The sequence below is a fragment of the Capricornis sumatraensis genome, chromosome 2, assembly GCF_032405125.1.
Source record: "Capricornis sumatraensis isolate serow.1 chromosome 2, serow.2, whole genome shotgun sequence".
In the NCBI taxonomy this organism is placed as follows: Eukaryota; Metazoa; Chordata; class Mammalia; order Artiodactyla; family Bovidae; genus Capricornis; species Capricornis sumatraensis.
Genome location: NC_091070.1, coordinates 175,752,124 through 175,773,144, shown reverse-complemented (window position 1 = coordinate 175,773,144; position 21,021 = coordinate 175,752,124). Strand labels below are relative to the sequence as shown.

Below are 21,021 nucleotides of genomic sequence, written 5' to 3'. Positions count from 1 at the left end.
TAACAGTGTTCTTTCAGCTTACTCCTCTGTAAGACATATCTTAAGCTTAATTAAACACTTCCACATTTCCAGGCTCTTTCTGTGAAAATTCTGACCCCATAAGTATGTAATAAGCCCTCTGTTCTGCATTCTTATTAATTATCTTAGATGAAACTTCTGATCAGATAAGCTTAGAAAGTACTATTTTATGTTGTAGAAAGTAAGGAAATATAATGGTGTAAAAGAGCATCCTCTGATGAAGATGCTAGAGATGATCGTCTGGTCAAGATAGCCATCTGGTCAAAATACATTTCTTACTCTCCTTACTCAAAAACCACTCCATATCTTCAAAAGCATAATGAGAATAAAAAAGCTATTTATATTAGAAGAACATAATTTTCTTCATTACTTTCTTCTCCATACAAAGAATTATGGGTAGTATATGGTGAGTACTCCCTTAAGTATTGAGTCAATAACATAATTTAGCTCTGCTTAAAGGGAATGAGCATATACCTGGAACTGAGATATAATGGAAACACAGTAATGCCTACAGACATGATGGCATCCAGACCATAAATTCTCATCCTGAGTAGTTTAAAAAAAAAAAAAAAACCTTAAGCATAACAGGAGAATACGAATTTACAGGGATTGAGGAAGGGAAAGCTTTTCTGCTAAGAGAGACTGAAGAACCTAGAGCTAGGGTGAAAGGAGAGAACAGATACAGATTCAATACTGAAAATTACAGCACATTACCAGCTGCTTTGGACTGAATTTGCAATATCCGGGTTGAATGAGAGCACTAAGTTGCTAATTTAAGACTTGTTTCTAAACCCCAGAAACTTGAGTGTCAGGTGGAAGTAACCAGTGTCAGACATGGAGGAGTGAACATAGGTAAGAAAATATTCACTGACACAAATGGGCATGAAAACAAATACTTTAAAGGAAAACTAATGTTAAAACAACTCAAACAATAGAAATTTTACCCCCAAGGGAAACCAAAGTTATCAAGCAAGTTAAAAAATTACTTTAAGTGTGTGTAGATTCTCAAATAAATAAAAGGAAGAACAATATTTATAAAAACAATAACTTATGAAACAGGAATGATGACTAAGAACAGATGGTTATAAACAAAAAAAAGAACCAATTAGAAATTCTGGAAATGAAAAGGTCACATAGTGAAATAAAAGATGATGTAACTATTTCTTTAAAATATCCTCTGTTAAGAAAGTGGACTAGGGAGTTAGCCTTCCGGTCTGGGGAAATCGCCTGTACAGATGATAGAAAATACCAGATTAGATGCTTGGCTGGCATTAAGCAGACCAGCACAGGCAAGTTGTATTATGTATTTAATATCTTCCTTTAGAATCTGTGCATGCGTGTGTGCTAAGTCGCTTCAGTCATGTCCGACTCTTTGCGACCCCATGGACTGTAGCCCACCAGGTTGCTCTGTCCATGGGATACTCCAGGCAAGAATACTGGAGTGGATTACCATGCCTTCTTCCAGGGGATCTTCCCAATCCAGGGATCAAACCCACATCTCTCTGTCTCCTGCTTTGGCAAATGGGTTCTTTACCACTAGCGCCACCTGGAAAGCTGGGTGATCCTCAAATTAAGAAGGTAACTTTGTCAGTAGCTTCCTGCTGGAAGTATCTTTGGACCCTATTGACCTTTTAGGGAAAATTACATTTATTCATCTGCAGAGTTGCCAGAGTACCTGATTGTATATGTAGAAAGGCTGGCTTTCCTTGAAAACTTTCCTTCTTGGTCAAGAGAAATACCTGGGAACTCTGTTCAAAGGTCCTAAAATAATTTATTGATTCTGATTGGATGGTAAATTACACCTTATCTTCTCTATTTGAACCTGAGTTGTCTATTGGACTACCAACATTTAAATGAATAAAAGACAAGAACTGTCATAGTATTATTAATAATAAAAGGAAATAGGAATGAAAAATCTTCAGTTCCTTTACACCTATTTTAGCTGTGAGGTAGTTGAATGGAGTTATATATTCAACAAACAACCCTGTATGCTGAGTCTCTTTCAGTGTGCTAGTTCCAGGGAAAATGAAGAGGACTTTATGTTTTCTAGATAGAGCTTTAATAATCAGCTTCTTTGGACAGCAGAGAAACTCAATAAAGGAGAATATATATATATATATATATATACACAAGTACATATACATATATATATATATTTACTTTCCAAAATAATTTATCTTATTCACTTAGTGGTTAAAGACACAAGTTTTGCAGTCAAGCTGCTTAAATTCAGAGTCCAGCTTTTCTACCTTATTAGCTGTGTGACCTTATGCAAGCTACTTAATCTCTCTGTGCCTCAGTTTTATCATCTTTTAAATGGGAAAGTAATAGTACCTGCATCAGGGAATTATTTTGAGAAATAATGAATTAATATATGTAAAATTGCTTAGAACAGAACTTAGTATACAGAAAATGTTCAATCAATGTTAGGTACTATGATAATATAATAATTATTATAATCTTAGATTTGATGAGTACATAGCAACTTGGCTTTCAAAAATTCTAAATATAGTGTAAATGTCATATAAATATTAGCTATTTGATAACAAATTATATTAATGTTTATTATACTGCTGCTTATTGTATATTTATATGAAAGTAGCCAGAATCATAGTAAAAAAACTTCCTTTTCCTTTGTCTTCAGTATATCTGAATTGGGAATACAAGATAAAGAGGTGGAGAATTGAGGTAGAAATAGTATAAAATACCTTTGGTTCCTGAGGGTAGAAGACAGTCCAAACAGATATATCAATAGCTAGACAGTAAAGGAATTATCTGTCAGAGGAAGTCATGAGTAACAGAGCTGAGGTTGATGGCCTATTTCTATTCCAAGAACAACCAGACTACTGCAGAAGTTCTGGAATCTGTCCAGAGAGCACACCCTTGTATGGAATGTGTGAATGACAAAGTAGCCATACCACAAATGAATGATGATCCCGTTAGCTCACATATGTGGAACAAAGGAGGGAGCCCGAACTTGCTTTAGCATTTAAAGTTGTAGAAAGAAAATAATGTCGCTCAGTCATGTCTGACTCTTTGCAACCCCATGAACTGTAGCCTACTAGGCTCCTCCGTCCATGGGATTTTCCAGGCAAGAGTACTGGAGTGGGTTGCCAAAAGTTGTAGAAACTTCTGTCAAAGATCCATTATTTTGAAACATGTATACTATCATGTAAGAATCGAATCACCAGTCTATGTCCGATGCAGGATACAGCATGCTTGGGGCTGGTGCACGGGGATGACCCAGAGGGATGTTGTTGGGGGGAGGTGGGAGGGGGGGTTCGTGTTTGGGATCGCATGTGCACCCGTGGTGGATTCATGTCGGTGTATGGCAAAACCAATACAGTGCTGTGGAGTAGAATAAAGTAAAAATAAAAATTAAAAATAAATAAATAAATAAAAGATCCATTATTTTTTAAAAAATCTGTTGCATCAATCTTTTGACCTTAATTCCTATCCTGCCTCAAGATTTTCACATCACTACTTCAGATCTGGGGACTGTGATTCTCTTAAAGACTGTTTGGCAACCTGGCTTCAAGGTGTTTGCACAGCCTTCTGTAATCCAACACAAAACTTCTCGTAACCCAGCCAAGTGATGTGGAAACCGTTAGCCCTCCTCTGGCTCCACCTGTGGGCAGGGACAGTAGTTTGATCACAACTACAGCTCATAAAGAATTTAGTTGTAATTCATGGTCCTGTGTTTTCTTTTCACAATTGATGAGCAAGCTCAAGAGTTCTTTTATATTTCCCAAGTTGATGGTTTTTTACATATACAGTAGAGAAGCTTAAAGTGATTCAGTCACCCTTTGAGCATAGATGAATAGGCAGTGGGTGTTCAAATTTCAGAGATAAATTACCCCAGTGAGAACTGTCCTCTTTCCCAGGTGACTGTTTTCAGCTGTGTATCATAAGGGCACAAGCTGATGTATTAATCTCCAAATATTTTAGGTATTTTCTCACAGCAGTCTGATAGTGATGACATTTCTCTTCACTAGAGATTCTGCGTGCTTTGATAGACTATGTAATTGAGCATACTGAAACTTCAAATGCAACAGCAGCTTTATTTCTGACTTCTCGTCAGTTACTTTTTGCCTTTAAGCTATGCTGAAAATACTTGAGGTGGGTAGGTATGAGCTGTAACAGCACTTCTCAGAGCATGTTTGTGAAACACCACTGTATAAGATACTCTGCATACACACAGAAGTTCCACAATAACTTTAGTGTCACCCTGCTACATTAGTATATTAAAAGTTCCTTAACATTTTTCATTAAAGAAATATGGTTGATTTTGTTTAATTTAGCATTTCCCAAATCCCATGGACGGAGGAGCCTGGTAGGCTGCAGTCCATGGGGTCGCTAGGAGTTGGACACGACTGAGCGGCTTCACTTTCACTTTTCACTTTAAGGCACTGGAGAAGGAAATGGCAACCCACTCCAGTGTTCTTGCCTGGAGAATCCCAGGGATGGGGGAGCCTGGTTGGCTGCGATCTATGGGGTCGCGCAGAGTCAGACACGACTGAAGCGACTTAGCAGCAGCAGCAGCAGAAACACATTTGACCAAGGAACCTGCTGTATCTGTCAGAACAAGTTTTCTGCAAAACATATGTAGAGCCAAAATCAGCCACTGTTAATGCTTTGTCTTGGATTTTGGCTATTTAGGCCATATTGATACTCTGGGTTCTGTTATGGCTGGGTAAAGGAAGCTGTTCTTCTATTACTCTGCAGTATTTGCTCATTAATACCCTGAGAATAGGAGTAGATAAAGCAGGAAGTTTATGAAGGGCATAAATTAGAGAAATATGAATAGTTAGAATGTCAATTATTAGCCAGTTCTGCTTGATATATTAAAAAACTGAGGGTTTTGTGTTTACTACTGATCCCAGTCAAGGATTTATGGTAACTGAAAGAGTATGAAGTTATATGTTGTTATTTTCCATGTCCATAATTATAACCACTACACTGCAGTACTTCAGTACCCATTCAGGTTTAATTCAGATTTGTTTTCAATTTGTATCACAACAGGAATGTTAGTTATTAGTGCTTATGAGTTAATTAAATATTGAATCACAGCTGGCTTGAAAAATTTCATCTCGTCCGTTTGCTATATAATAGATAAGGAAAATGTGGTAGTAGTACCACCAATTCAGGTTTCTTTGGAACCCTATTTTTCTTTATTGTCTCCATCATTCTACTTGAACTCCCACTGATGTAAGCGAAGTTTTTGCAACTGGAAGGTCAGAACTAGACATGCGAATATGTTTGTAGGTTGATAAAACCAGAGTGCAGCCATTTAGCATGACAAACATTCATCACAATTATATTGCGATGTATATTGTACTTTTATATATTGTATTTTCTGTCAGTAATCTGTTCTTCTGTACTAATACATCTTCTCTGTTTTAGGGTTGTTGAAAAAACTAACTACTCTAAAAGTAGATGACAATCAACTTACGATGCTACCCAATACAATCGGAAAGTAAGTGCCAAAGTTTCATACCAGTTTGCTTCTCTAAAGCCAGAGACAAAAGAATATATTGAGTTTTCTACTTTAACACATTTTCCACTGGAGATCTCAACAATTTTGTTCATATTTAAACTCGTTTTAGACCACATTTTATTTACTTATATATTTGTGTATATCAATTTAGTTTTATATGTGAACATTACATTGACACCCAACTATATAACATGATAAGAAATACTTGACCATTGCCCTTTCACAAGCAAAGTGATTACCCAGACCATCAATTAAATCATTGCCTGTAATTTTCCAGATACTACTAATTTGGATGCTTTTGACTGAGTAGCAGCTCTAACTTCACTTGAATGTCTTACAAAATCAAATCAATTTTTATAAGATCTGCATTATGTATATGTTACCATTACAGTGTTAGTAGAACTTGATATTTATAGAAACTTTATGTATTTTTAGATCTAAGGAAATAAACATGTTTATAAACATGTTTTAGCTTCCATAAAAAGCTTCAAGGTAAAAGATCATTGTTCCCTTTTAAGAAAAAAATATATTCCATTTATCTGAAAGTGATTCATTTGTAATTTTATGTTGTCATTAATGTTTGATTTACAGTTCTTGAAGAAATGTATGTATGCTATTATCAATGTTTCATTGGAATTATTTTGTTTACAACTTGTGTAAAGTGAGAAATCCATAAGCTGTCTTCATTCTAAAATTATGTAAGGCCATTTTATAGGAATCTTGTCCCACATTTCATGTGAAGAATTATATAAGTCCACATTTTAACAGATTTGGGTATACTTGGGGTGGGGAGAAAGCTTTTTTAAAAAAAGTTTTATTAGACATGATTGAGGTACAATAAACTGCATATATTTAAAGTCTACAATTTGATGTTTTGATATTCATATAAAGCCATGAATGAAAGTGTTAGGGAAATGGACTATAATACTATAGTTTATTGCAATAAAAAGGAGAATTAAAAAAGCAGTAGGAAACATATGAGAAATCTCTACCTTCTGCTCAGTTTTGCTGTGAACCTTAAATGGCTATAAATTAAAGCCTATTTTTTAAAAAAGGAAGAATGACTGACAAACTGTGGTTAGTCAGACTTGGGTATTTGGCAGACATTTTCTCAAAAATGAACAAAGTGAGCTTTGTTATTTCAAGGACAACTGACAGTATTTGTTGCCAACAGTGAAATTTGAGCTATCAAGCAAAAGTTGGAATTTTGAAAAATGTGTATCTTCCACTGTAAGTTTGATGGCTTCCATACATTTAAAGGCTTTTCTGATATCACTGATGTGATTTATTGAGGTTGTCTGTGAAATGCATCAACATTTGGAAAATCTGTTTAATTCTATAAAGCAACATTTTCCATGACCAATGCATGAGCTACAAAATCACACATGAGAAATAGACTCATTCAAAGTGCAAAAGGATTAGTTGATGTTAATATGTTGGTATGAAGAGTAAGAAAAGTTCACTGATGTATTTTAGATTCCATATTGCAATTACTGTATCCCCTAAAAAACCACCACTTGTTGAGTTTTGGTATAGTATCAAAGAATAGTCACAATTATTCAAAAAGACTGTGAAAATACTCCTCCTTCCCTTTTCCAACTACATATCTGTGTGAGATTAGAATATATATATATATATATATATAAAACTTAAACAGAATAATATACAACAGCATATTGAATATGTAAGCAGATATGGGAATCCAGTTACCTGCTATTAATCTAAACATTGGAGAGATTTGAAAAAATAAAGCAACGTCACTCTTCTCACTAAATGTTTTTGTTTTGGAAATATAGATACTTTTATAAAAATATGTCACCTACAGTAACATGTCATGGATTTATTATTGTTATTTAAGACTGAATAATAAATATTTTTAAATGCATTTTTTAATTTATAATATGATAGATACCAATAGATATAAACCATATAAACAAAAGTACTTTAGGGTTACCAATGATTGTTAAGAGTGTAAAATGGTCCTAAATTGAAAATTTTTTAAGATTTCAGTTCTACAGTACATTTTTTGGTTGGTAAAATTATGACAGCCGTTTCCTCACTTACATTCTAACTTCAATGGAGCACTTGGGCAAAACGTAAGCCAAATCTAAACTTTCATAGTACACCTTCATGAAGTAAAAATAATAATGATACATTGGCATTGCTTTCTCTAGGGAATTCAGAACTGACAGATCAGAGGTTTAGCTCAAGGCTAGAGATAAATTCTATTAGAATACTATTTAATGTCACCCCAGGTCACATGCAGAAAGTATTTTGTAAATGGTGGAAGTTATTTTTGTTCAGTCACTCAGTTGTGTCTGCCTCCTGCAACCTATGGACTGCATCACACCAGTCTTCCCTGTCCTTCACTATCTCTGGGAGTTTGCTCAACCTCATGTCCATTGAGGCAGTGATGCCATCCAATCAGCTCATCTTCTGTCCTCCCCTTCTCCTCCTGCCTTCAATCTTTCCCAGCATCAGGGTCTTTTCTAATGAGTCAGCCTCAGGTGGCCATCACCCTTTTGCATCAGGTGGCCAAAGGGTTAGAGTTTCAGTTTCAGAGAGTCTTATTTTATTATGAGACATTCTATCTAGAACTCTGCTCACCAAAATGTTAAAATCAGCTGCAGTGAGCAAAAATATTCTCATTCTGCATATAGAATGTTTCATAGATTAAAGTTATCTTTGGTAATTTTTAATAGTCCAACTAGTAAAAATTGCTGAAAGAATTTGGCTGTTTTTCACAGCTGAAATAGATTCCATGACTTTTGTGCCAAATGACTTGTAAAATTGGTTACTTTTGTTGTCATATCTTAAGTTGTGCCTAAGAGTTCCAGCCATTCTAAGAACTGAATGTGCAATGACAATAGTAATAAACAACTTTTTGTTTGTGTTCACATTGTGCCAGATACCATGTTTGGTGCTTTACATGTATTCTTTTTTTTTTTTTTTTTTGGTTAATTTGTCTAAATTTATTTATTTATTTATTTTTTAATTTTAAAATCTTTAATTCTTACATGTGTTCCCAAACATGAACGCCCCTCCCACCTCCCTCCCCATAACATCTCTGTGGGTCATCCCCATGCACCAACCCCAAGCATGCTGTATCCTGCATCAGACATAGACTGGCGATTCAATTCTTACATGATAGTATACATGATAGAACACCATTCTCCAAAATCATCCCACCCTCTCCCTCTCCCTCTGAGTCCAAAAGTCCGTTATACACAGCTGTGTCTTTTTTCCTGTCTTGCATACAGGGTCATCATTGCCATCTTTCTAAATTCCATATATATGTGTTAGTATACTGTATTGGTGTTTTTCTTTCTGGCTTACTTCACTCTGTATAATCGGCTCCAGTTTCATCCATCTCATCAGAACTGATTCAAATGAATTCTTTTTAACGGCTGAGTAATACTCCATTGTGTATATGTACCACAGCTTTCTTATCCATTCATCTGCTGATCGCAGCACTGTTTACATGTATTCTTATTTAAAAACCCCATCAATACTATTCAATGTGTATTGTTTTCTCCCCGTTAACAGATGCAAAAACAAAGGCTGAGAGAATCAGATCTCAAAGTTAAACTGTTAATTGACCTATGATGCTTCTTAATATATGAGATGGTTGAGTCACATATTTTGCAATATTTGATCATTGAAGAGCTCCAGTGCTCTAAGGGCAAAGGATCTTCCATAGGAAGAGTAACTACACTAAGCCTTCTGTCTGTTAGCTTTGTAGTTTTAGAGAAAAACAATGAAAGATCAAAAATTTGAATGGATATTTTAAAAAGTCATTCCATCATAGCATATGGTCAAAGAGAAAGACCAGAATCATAAAATTTAATAACTATGCAAAGCTAGATAAATCACCTTTCCTATGGCCCCATGACTGCTGAGGGATGATGCAAGGAGCACTGGCTTTAGAATCCAACAGCATGGGTGTGATCCCTCGCTACGCCACTTAACTATGTGAACGTGGACAAGTTATTTAAATTCTCAGTGGCTTAGTTTCTTCATTTGTAGTTTCCACCTATGTCTAAAATTCTAATTGTTTGATCTAGATGTTTAGTTTATATAACATTAATACCCTAGATGGTAAATTCCGGTAGTCCACTTACTAGACTGCTATGACAAGAAAATAAGCATTCTATGTACCTGAATGCTAAAAACTGTGCTTCCCTGTATTCTCTAATCATAGAAAGATACACAAGGAACTAGAAATGTACGTGACTTTGGGAGGAGAACTTGGGGGCTGGGCAATAGAGTAAACAGGAGATTTCCTTTTATTGAATCCGCAGTGTACTTCTTAAGATGTAAAGTTATTCTAGTCAAAAACTTAGAGAGCACACACACACACACACACACACACTTCATTTGATAAAACCTAAATTCCTTCACACTAGTATTCAGTTCTTTCCATAGTCTCGTGTAGACTGGTGATTCTCAATACGTGGTCCTCTGACCAACATCATCAACTCCAACTGGCAACTTGTTAGAAGTGAAAATTCTCAGAGACAATCTCAGATCTATTGAATCAGAAACTCTGAACATTAGACCAGCAATCTGTGTTAACAAGATGTTCCAGGGTTTCTGATGCATGCTAAAGTTTAAGAACCAACATTTGGATTCAGCTTCTTAAACAGCTATCAGATAACTGTCTTCTCAAACCCTATTCCATTGTGATGCTGGTTTAAAACAAAGCTCCCTTAAACAAGCTTGCATAATGGTTGGCTGCTTTGGCTCTGGAGCCAGACCTTTTGAGTCCAAAATCTGGCTTTTCAATGTACTAGTGGGCTTATAGCCTTAGATTCCTCCTCAGTAAAACAGAAATCATAATAATGCCTACCTCATGAGAATGTTGTGAGAATTAAATGGGAAGTACTCACATGTTAAATAAATGCTTCTTAAAAATAAAATCTAATAAGGTAAAGAGCTATTGACAAATCAAATTGGGGGTATTTGGGCTCAAAAAATATGTTTACTTGTTTTGCTACTTAATTCTTTTCCTTCTGCCCACCTAGACCACTGCAGCTTCCTCTAAATTCAAAGCTCAGTATATCTACTAAATGAACCAGCATTTTCTAAACTTAATTCCTCAAAACAGTCATTACTTGAGATTTTAATAGATATGACATAAAAATAAGCTTCATGGGCAAATAAGTTTAGGGAACTCTTTACACAAGTTAGAGAACACTAATGTGATATTTTTCCATTTCTTATGTTGGTCTTTTATTTATCTTTTGTATCATCATTTAACTTTTCAATTATAATATCAAATTTATAATTTATAAGATCAAATATAATTTTCAAATATAATATGCCTTCCCAACTAGAATATGCGCTCCTTAATGCTTGATAACATGTCTTGAATATGTTTAATCCCTTCACGGGGTTCTCCTTTCATTAACTAATTGACCTTGGGCATGTCAAATCACATCTCAGAGCTGCAGTTTTCTCATCTGTAAAAGGGAAGTAATAATACATCTCGGATATTATGGTCCGACTTAATGTTAGATAGCCTTCAACAAATCATAATAGTCATCAACAATAATAAGCAAAAAGACATTTCTTTATTGATCCTTGCTTATGTTTATCTGTGTGAGGATTAGTAATATAACATGAGTGAAACATCTAGTTCTTAAAAAGAAAATGTTAAATACTTATGAACAAAATATAATAATGCATTGTCATTATATATATATATATTATATATGATGATGGAATAATGCATTATTCTGCTCAGACTGCCATAACAAAGTAACCATACATGAGTGGCTAAAACAGCAGACATTTATTACTCTAAGTTCTGAAAGCTGAGAAGTCCAAAATAAGTGTGCTAGCAAGGTGCATGCATGCTGAGTCGCTTCAGTCGTGTCCAACTATTTGCAACCCTGTGGACTGTAGCCCGCCAGGCTCCTCTGTCTATGGGATTCTCCAGGCAAGAATACTAGAGTGGGTTGTTGTGCCCTCCTCCAGGGTATCTTTCCAACCCAGAGATTGAACCCAAGTCTCTTATGTCTCCTGCATTGGCAGGCAAGTTCTTTACCACTAGCACCACCTTGGCATCCCCGTGCTAGCAGGGTAGCATACCTTGAATCGTCCCTGATACTCCATGCAGCAGGCATTATAAACCAATTTTATAGATAAGAACACAGGGATTAATAAGTAATGAGGTGCACTCAACTATTAAGCGACTATGCAAGCCTGTCTCAACATTTTTCACATTTCCAACGTTACTTCTATTGAGTTAAAAGTGAGCTGAGAAAGTAAAGCCCAAAGTCATTTACTTTTATGTTTATTACCACCTACAAAATAAAAGATTTAATGGCATCTGATGGTTTCTAATGGTCATACATGAAGTTAAAGTGAAATTATGCATTATCTATGTAATATAGTGACAATCCCTCTTCCTCATTAGCTCAGTAATTAAGGGTTAATAATAACTTCAAATGATACCCTGAGAAAGGCAATATTTTCTCATCCAAGACTAATTCATGGAGACCGAACTAGAGAACAATGTAGTTTTAGATTTAGAGAATAGTTTTAGAAAACTAAGTCAGTATTGTTGTTTAACATCAAGCATTACTGCCTCCAATACTGTCACTAGTACTGACATGTGGTCTAAGGCAAAATTTTACCAACATAATTCTTGTAATATGTATACATGGATTTTAGCTGTCATTGACATATTTTGTGTGTGTGTTTCATGTTATCCTTGAAATATTAGCAAAGGACTTTAAAAATGTGTGGTCCCAGGACCAGCAACTTCTATATTACCCAGGAGCTTGTTACAAACACAGAATCTAGGCCCCATTCCAAATCAATACATCAGAGTCTGCATGTTAACAAGTTCGCCTGGGGATCCATATGCACGCAAAAGATTGGGAAGTACTGCTTTGTATTTTGTTTGTTTGGGTTTTTTGGTGATGCTGTTTGTGGCATCTTGGTTCCCCAGTCAGGGGTTGAACCCATACCCTTGCAGTGAAAATATAAAGTCCTAACCACTGGACCACCAGGGAATTCCCTGGAAAGCACTTTTTTCAAGTATTCTACACTTCTTTGTAGCTTGTTTTTACTTTCAATGTGCACTATTATAGACAATAGAAAAACTTCTTTAAAAAGATAGGTTTTTGTCTTTTTTATACACAAACGATAATGCAGTTTTGGTGTGCTACAGGATGATTTGATATTTGTATATACTGCATAATGGTTACCACATTAACTCTAGTTAACATTTGTCACCATATATAGTTACAAGTCCCTGGTGGCTCAACAGTAAAGAATCTGCCTGCAGTGCAGGAGCCATAGGACGCACAGGTTCAATCCCTGGTCCAGAAGATCTCTCAGAGGAGAGGATAGGAACCCACTCCAGTATTCCTGCCTGGAGAATCCCATGGACAGGGGAGCCTGGCAGGTTACAGTCCATGGGGGCACAAAAGTGATATGACTTAGCAACTAACCAACAGCACATGACTTATTTATTTTATAACTCAAAGTTGGTTCCTTTTGATCACTTTCACCCATTTTTCCCACTTGCCTAACCCCACCTCTGCTGCTGCTGCTGCTGCTGTCACTTCAGTCGTGTCCGACTCTGTGTGACCTCATAGACGGCAGCCCACCAGGCTCCCCCATCCCTGGGATTCTCCAGGCAAGAGCACTGGAGTGGGTTGCCATTTCCTTCTCCAATGCATGAAAGTGAAAAGTGAAAGTGAAGTCACTCAGTCATATCCAACTCTTAGCGACCCCATGGACTGCAGCCTACCAGGCTCCTCCATCCATGGGATTTTCCAGGCAAGAGTCATGGAGTGGGTTACCATTGCCTTCTCCTCTGGTAAACACCAATTTGCTCATGTATCTATGAGCTTGGTTATTTTTTCACTTTTTTGCTTATTTTTAAATTTCACATACACGTGCAATCATACAATCTTTGTCTTTCTCTGTCAGACTTATTTCACTTATTTTGGTCTATCTTTTGGACACCAGTGATCGTGTGAGTAATATGGTACAACTGTACTCAGGATCCTGTAATAAAATACTTTAGGTGATTTATAGCACGACAGCCATCAATAAAGTCAGTTGGAATGTTATATTTTGAGTTTTAATCCTTTGAATTTCAGAGATAATTGAAGGATGTGTGTTTTGCACCTAATAGTTTTCTTTGTAACACAAAAGTGTAAAATAATTTCAGGGTATAAATTATTAATTCAACATAGCCCATGATCCAGTAAAAATGTTACCTTTTTATTTCAGGAAGTGCTCACTTTACATTGTCTTGGGGACTATGAAAACAACCATGCACTGAAACTGTACAAAATAATCTTTTTAATCAATGGGGAAAATTATGATAGTTTTCATGAAGGATCTTTCAGTTCAGTTCAGTCACTCAGTCGTGTCTGACTCTTTGCAGCCCCATGAATTGCAGCACGCCAGGCCTCCCTGTCCGTCACCACCTCCCGGAGTTCACTCAGATTCACGTCCATCGAGTCAGTGATGCCATCCAGCCATCTCATCCTCTGTCGTCCCCTTCTCCTCCTGCCCCCAATCCCTCCCAGCATCAGAGTCTTTTCCAATGAGTCAACTCTCTGCATGAGGTGGCCAAAGTACTGGAGTTTCAGCTTTAGCATCATTCCTTCCAAAGAAATCCCAGGGCTGATCTTCTTCAGAATGGACTGGTTGGATCTCCTTGCAGTCCAAGGGACTCTCAAGAGTCTTCTCCAACACCACAGTTCAAAAGCATCAATTCTTCGGTGCTCAGCCTTCTTCACAGTCCAACTCTCACATCCATACATGACTACTGGAAAAACCATAGCTTTCAAAACATCAAATACTGTTACTCTTGGTTATCAATGTATTGGAAAAATGGAAAAATAATAAAACCAACATGTATTTAATGTACCATCACTGTAAACATTAGGAGCATTAAGAATTAAAGTGATTTTTTTGTGAAAAAACCTATCAAAATTACTTTGAACAGTACTTGCCTTGTTTTCATTGTGTGAGTCATAATTCAGAGTGGACATCCTTTCTAAAACATCAGTGAAATGTCATCATCTTTTTAAGCTTGGAGCAGCTTCCAGACTTCTATCTTTTGTGTTTTCAACACCAGGAAATATCTCTAAGAGTTTCTTTAATGTAAAGTTTATTGCCAGGGTCACTTCCTCTGGGACATCATCCTTTTCATTACAACCACTTTCCTCCTTGATGTCAACAAGTTTTGCTTCACTAAGCTCCTCCGGCAGCAGATCTAAAGGCTCTTGAATAATGGCAAGCAGCATTCCCATAGTCAGCTGTTTCTTCTATAATCCCATATATGTTCAGCTCAAATCCTACAGTGTTATTTGCACATTGTGCTGAAAGTTTCTGCTATACCGCATCCATATTACATCCTGTTACTTCCTCCCATGATGCTTGCATATTTTCAATTGAATGCTTTATGTCATATTTCTTCTAAAACTCAGCCAAAGAAACTGTCTGATCTCCAGTTGTAGCATCAAAACTTATTCCAAAATGTGTGTAAGCTAATAGGCTTTCAAAATTGAAATAGCCACTTGGTCCACCAGTTGAATTAATGAAGTTGTTCTTGGTGATGGAAAGCAAATTTTAATATTTTCATTTAAATCCCCAAGAAAATTAAGATGACCAAGAGCATTACCCAACAGGAGTAGTGCTTTAAATGCTAAATTTTGGTGCCAATAGTATCTCTTCACAGCTGATTGACAAGAAGGCAACACAACTACAGGATTTACTGTCCATATGTGAACTGAACAGCAGATGCACAGAGGCTGATCAATGACAGACTGAAAAGAGTAATGAGACTCATCCTTGATCATGATGCATGTCTGTTATTTACATTGTGATCTATGGGCTGAAGAGTTAGCAGCAAAGCTTTTACTTCATGTAGTTATTATAGACCTTCCCTAATGTCTCAGACAGTAAAAAATCTGCCTTCAATGCAGAACCAAGTTTAATCCCTGGTTCAGAAAGATCTCCTGGATAAGGGAATGGCTACCCACTCTAGTATTCTTGCCTGGAAAATTCCATGCCTGGAAGGCTATAGTCCATGAGCTAAACTCCATGGAGTCGCAAAGAGTCACACACAACTGAGCGACTAACACTTTCACAACTGATATCCCAAGGTAATTGGAATTTGAGCCATGTTGTTGGAAGACTAATGCTATTTAACAAATCCTGAGCATTTAACAAATCCTGAGCATTACTTTGCTAGTGTGTGAGGTGAGTGCAATTGTGCAGTAGTTTGAACATTCTTTGGCATTGCCTTTCTTTGGGATTGGAATGAAAACTGAACTTTTCTAGTCCTGTGGCCACTGTTGAGTTTTCCAAATTTGCTGGCATATTGAATGCAGCACTTCCACAGCATCATCTTTTAGGATTTGAAATAGCTCAACTGGAATTCCATCACCTCCACTAGCTTTTTCGTAGTGACTCTTCCTAAGGCCTACTTGACTTCACATTCCAAGATGCTGGACTCTAGGTGAGTGATGACACCATAATGGTTATCTGGGTCATGAAGATCTCTTCTGTATAGTCCTTCTGTGTATTCTTGCCACCTCTTCTCAATATCTTCTACTTCTGTTAGGTCCATACCGTTGTTGTCCTTTATTGTGCTCATCTTTGCATGAAATATTCCCTTGGTATTTCTGATTTTATCTGAGAGATCTCTAATCTTTCTCAATCTATTGTTTTCCTCTATTTCTTTGCATTGATCACTAAGGAAGGCTTTCTTATCTCTCCTTGCTACTCTCTGGAACTCTTTACTTAGATGGGTATATCTTCCCTTTTCTCCTTTGCCTTTCACTTATCTTCTTTTCTCAGCTATTTGTAAGGCCTCCTCAGACAACCATTTTGCCTTTATGCACTTTTTTTTTTCTTGAGGATGGTCTTGATCACTGCCTCCTGTACAATGTCACACACCACCATCTATTGTTCTTCAGGCACTCTGTTTATCAGATCTAATCCCTTGAATCTATTTGTCACTTTCACTGTATAATCATAAGGGATTTGATTTAGGTCATACCTGAATGGTCTAGTGATTTTTCCCTACAAAATTTAAAGTAATACTCAAATTCTCCAAGCCAGCTTCAACAGTACATGAACCACCACCTTACCTGCCTCCTGAGATATCTGTATGCACGTCAAGAAGCAACAGTCAGAACCGGACATGGAACAACAAAGTGATTCCAAATTGGGAAAAGAGTACCTCAAGGCTCTATATTGTCACCCTGCTTATTTAACTAGTATGCAGAATACATCATGTGAAATTCCAGGCTGGATGAAGTACAAGCTGAATTAACAAATGCTGGGAGAGATATCACTAACCTCAGATACACAGATGACACCACCCTTATGGCAGAAAGCAAAGAAGAACTAAAGAGCCTCTCGATGAAAGTGAAAGAGGAGAGTGAAAAAGTTGGCTTAAAGCTCAACATTCAGAAAACTAAGATCATGGCATCTGCTCCTATCACTTCATGGCAAATAGGTGGGGGAACTATGGAAACATTGAGAGACTTTATTTCGGGGGCTTCAAAATCACTATAGATGGTGACTGCAGCCATAAAATTAAAACACACATGCTCCTTGGAAGAAAAGTTATGACCAACCTAGACAGCATATTAGAAAGCAGAGACATTACCTTGCTGACAAAGGTCTGTCTAGTCAAAGCTATGGCTTTTCCAGTAGTCATGTATGGGTGTGAGATTTGGATTATAAAGAAAGTTGAGTGCCGAAGAATTGATGCTTTTGCATTGTGGTGTTGGAGAAGACTCTTGAGAGTCCCTTGGACTGCAAGGAAGTAAACCAATCCATTCTAAAGGAAATCAGTCCTATTCATTGGTAGGACTGATGCTGAAGCTGAAGCTCCTATACTTTGGCCACCTTATGCAAAGAACTGACTCATTAGAAAAGACTCAAAAGATTGAAGGAAGGAGGAGAAGGGGACAAAAGAGGATGTGATGGTTGAATGGCATCACTGACTTGATGGAAATGAGTTTGAGCAAGCTCCAAGATTTGGTGACAGACAGGGAAGCCTGGCCTGCTACCGTGTGGGGTCTCAGTCAGACAAGACTGAGTGACTGAACTGAACTGAACTCTAGAGCTATTATTCATTTACCAGTTGGCTCAGTGGCAAATAAACCAGCTGCCAATGCAGGAGACACAGGAGGACCATGTTTGATCCCTGTATCAGGTTGGGAAGACCCCTTGGAGGAAATGGCAATCCATTCCAGTATTCTTGCCTGGAGAACCCCATGAATAGAGGAGCCTGGTGGCTACAGTCCATGGGGTCTCACAGAGTTGGACATGACTGAACATGCATTGGACAGGACTGAGCACGCACACCAAAGCTATTATTCACAGCTCAATGCTGTGCTTCCCCACTTCTGGGTTCTAACCAGTTGAAGCTGTTAAGAACCATGAATCATGAGTTACCCTGATCAGGGTCAGGCTGGACTTGACTGAATTAGATTCTTCCCTTCCCATGGATAATATAGGGCTTGATTTACCCAATTGTACACAGACTTGTGAACTTATTCTACCTTCTCCATAATGCAAATTTTTCATTTTTAAAGAGCATGATCATCATGACGCCCTGTTGCCACCCCCTTTTGGCACCGACTTACCCCGCCACCCTGCCCCAGAGCACTACTAAGTGAATTTCTTCTGAGTATAAGCAGGGAATGTTCCCTTGCCTGGCAATAAATAAAGTCAGCTTTGATTTTTGAGCTCTGATCCTTGTTTTAATTTTGATATCCAAGATCCTACATCTAATAAGTGACAGAGCTGGAACACAAATCCATTCTAACTTAAAACCCAAATGCTTAATTTCTGTGTCTACTCATTAACTAAATGATGGGAATAAATTACCTTCAAGCCAGCTGGTTCCAAGATAAAGAAAAAGAAAGAGGATTCTACAGCCTTATTCCGACTACTTCTAATTCATTCTTCCCTTTACAGTGGTGAGACCATTACCTTTGAGGGTTCCTTCCTGTTACAGCAAAGCAATGATATGAATGGTAGTAACAGTGTAATAATATTACAATCAAAGGAAATTTAAATATGCTAGTGCTTACTCTGTGCCAGGCCCTCTTTCTTTCCCAAGTGTCTCAAACTAAGCAATGAAATGTCTTGTTCCTTGTGATAGCTTGAATGTGTATTCATGGGATTCCTTTGTGTAGATTTGGGGTAAAGTGGGCTAAGTTTGGAGTGGTGGGGATCTTGGCAAATTGGAGAAGTGTGCTTATTTGAAGGCAGCTGCCGTTATACTGGTTTCTTTACTTGTTATGGGAGAATAAAGGTCCAGTACTGGCAGATCATCCTTATTTTTCAAAAGACACCAAAAGTCTGGGTCATTATATAGAGTTTACCACTTTTTAAAATACTTTGTGAAGTAACCAATACACATATGGAGGCTGAAATGTACCCTGTCTGTAACATCTGCTACTGAAAGGCACAGGCGGAGAGGCAAGAAGATACAGTGGAGTCACACTGTCTGCATTTAGGTACTAGCTTTCCTACTTTCGTGCGGCCTTGGGCTAGTTGCTTAGCCTCTTTATGCCTCTATTTCCTTATATATAAGAGAGGTTTAAAACAATAGACATTTGATAGAGTTTCTTTAAGGAAAATAGTTACTTCTATCTCTAAAATGCTTAGTAAAATATTTTGCATCCAATCAGTGGTTTTGTTGTTAATATTTTGCCCCCCTTTATCTTCTCTTTCGTGTATCTGCCATCTGTACCTTTTACCTGCCCATGTACTTATATGCATTCATTCCAAGGATATACATTATGAGCATCTAACTATAAGAGACACCTAAGTCCATTCTAGAGGAGATCAGTCCTGGGATTTCTTTGGAAGAAATGATGTTAAAGCTGAAACTCCAGTACTTTGGCCACCTCATGCGAACAGTTGACTCATTGGAAAAGACTCTGATGCTGGGAGGGATTGGGGGCAGGAGGAGAAGGGGACGACAGAGGATGAGATGGCTGGATGGCATCACCGACTCGATGGACATGAGTTTGAGTGAACTCCGGGAGTTGGTGATGGACAGGGAGGCCTGGCGTGCTGCAATTCATGGGGTCGCAAAGAGTCGGACATGACTGAGCGACTGAACTGAACTGAAGTTGTATAAAAGCAGACCAAACTTTTTGTTATTCTCAGGCTCAGTTAAATGACAAGTGAATTAAGAAAGGAGAAAAATGAACTATATTTATTTTACCAAATTGAGCCACTTATTAAGATATATTGAACCATTTAGTTGAACTGATAAATTAACTTACATAATATTAAGCAGCACTAACTACATAAATAACTTTTGTTGGTGAATTTTAATATGTGGGCTTTTCAAAATTTTTTTGCCATCTGACCTTTTAGAATGTCTAACTAATGTATTTAACTTTTCAGTTTATCTTTATTAGAAGAATTTGACTGTAGCTGTAATGAACTGGAGTCTCTACCTTCTACTATTGGCTACCTTCACAGTCTTCGAACATTAGCAGTCGATGAGAACTTTCTTCCAGAATTGCCCAGAGAAGTAAGGAATAAACTTGTTTCTATTAATTAATTTTTAATGACTCTGTTTGGGATATAAATTTTAGCAGGTGCATTAGCACTGTAGCTTCATGAGTTGAGCTGTGAATGCGTATAGGAGTTATATATTTGTTAATCATTCTTTTTAAAATAACAAGGGATAAGCTCTTATATTTGACCAAGGAAATGCATTTGACTTAAACATTGCTTGCCAAAAATTGTAATAAAGTAAATTCATGCAAACAATTTGTATATTTTGCTTTTAAGAACAGTTTTTAAATAAATTTGGAGATAATTATATTTCCATTTCTAAGTGAAAGTTTTAATGTAAATAAGTTTTTTAAAGTATCATGTTGCATAATATTATTTAACTTCAGGATCCACCAAAAGGGTTCATTAGCATTCATCTCCAAATGGGACTTTCATTTATTCATGTCAAGAAAAAACTGTGAAGTATATTTTAAATTTAACATTTTCTATTAAATGCTTTCATAATCAGAAGCAGTAATCCATATATCATTGTCTTAGAGACAAAAGTTATAAATAAAAACAAAAGTACCATTGTAATGTGAAGTTAAACTAATTTTGCAAAGGAAATGTCAATAAGACTTCATTTTTTAGTATATTGATCTTTTATAAACAATATTATTAGTGTTTATTTGGATAGACAAAAAAGGGATTTATGAAAACAATGAAGCTGACAAGTATTCTTTTAATTGGACAACTATTCTAATCATAAAATTTAAAGGAAAATTATTCCTTTGTAACATGTATAAGAATATGAGATACACATTGCCCTAATATCTAAAGGGATATATTATATAATATATTTTAAACATATTTTAAAGATACACATAAAAAATTAAACTGCACATATTGAGTCTTAGAAGTGATTAGGAAATCTATAAATCAATCAAATCACCTCATAAATTATAAATGTTAATATAGAATAGTTTACACTG

The 21,021-nt window shown here is 36.7% G+C and overlaps 1 protein-coding gene across 2 annotated transcripts in view; it reads left to right on the top strand.

Annotated features, from left to right (window-relative positions):
* Positions 1 to 21,021, top strand: part of LRRC7 (leucine rich repeat containing 7) — a 496,743-nt gene that overhangs the window by 351,671 nt on the left and 124,051 nt on the right. For both annotated transcript variants that reach the window (XM_068963774.1, XM_068963773.1), the window contains exons 10-11: positions 5,422 to 5,494; positions 19,934 to 20,063. In XM_068963774.1, coding sequence (XP_068819875.1) covers positions 5,422 to 5,494; positions 19,934 to 20,063 — 203 coding nt within the window. The remainder of the gene's footprint in view (positions 1 to 5,421; positions 5,495 to 19,933; positions 20,064 to 21,021) is intronic.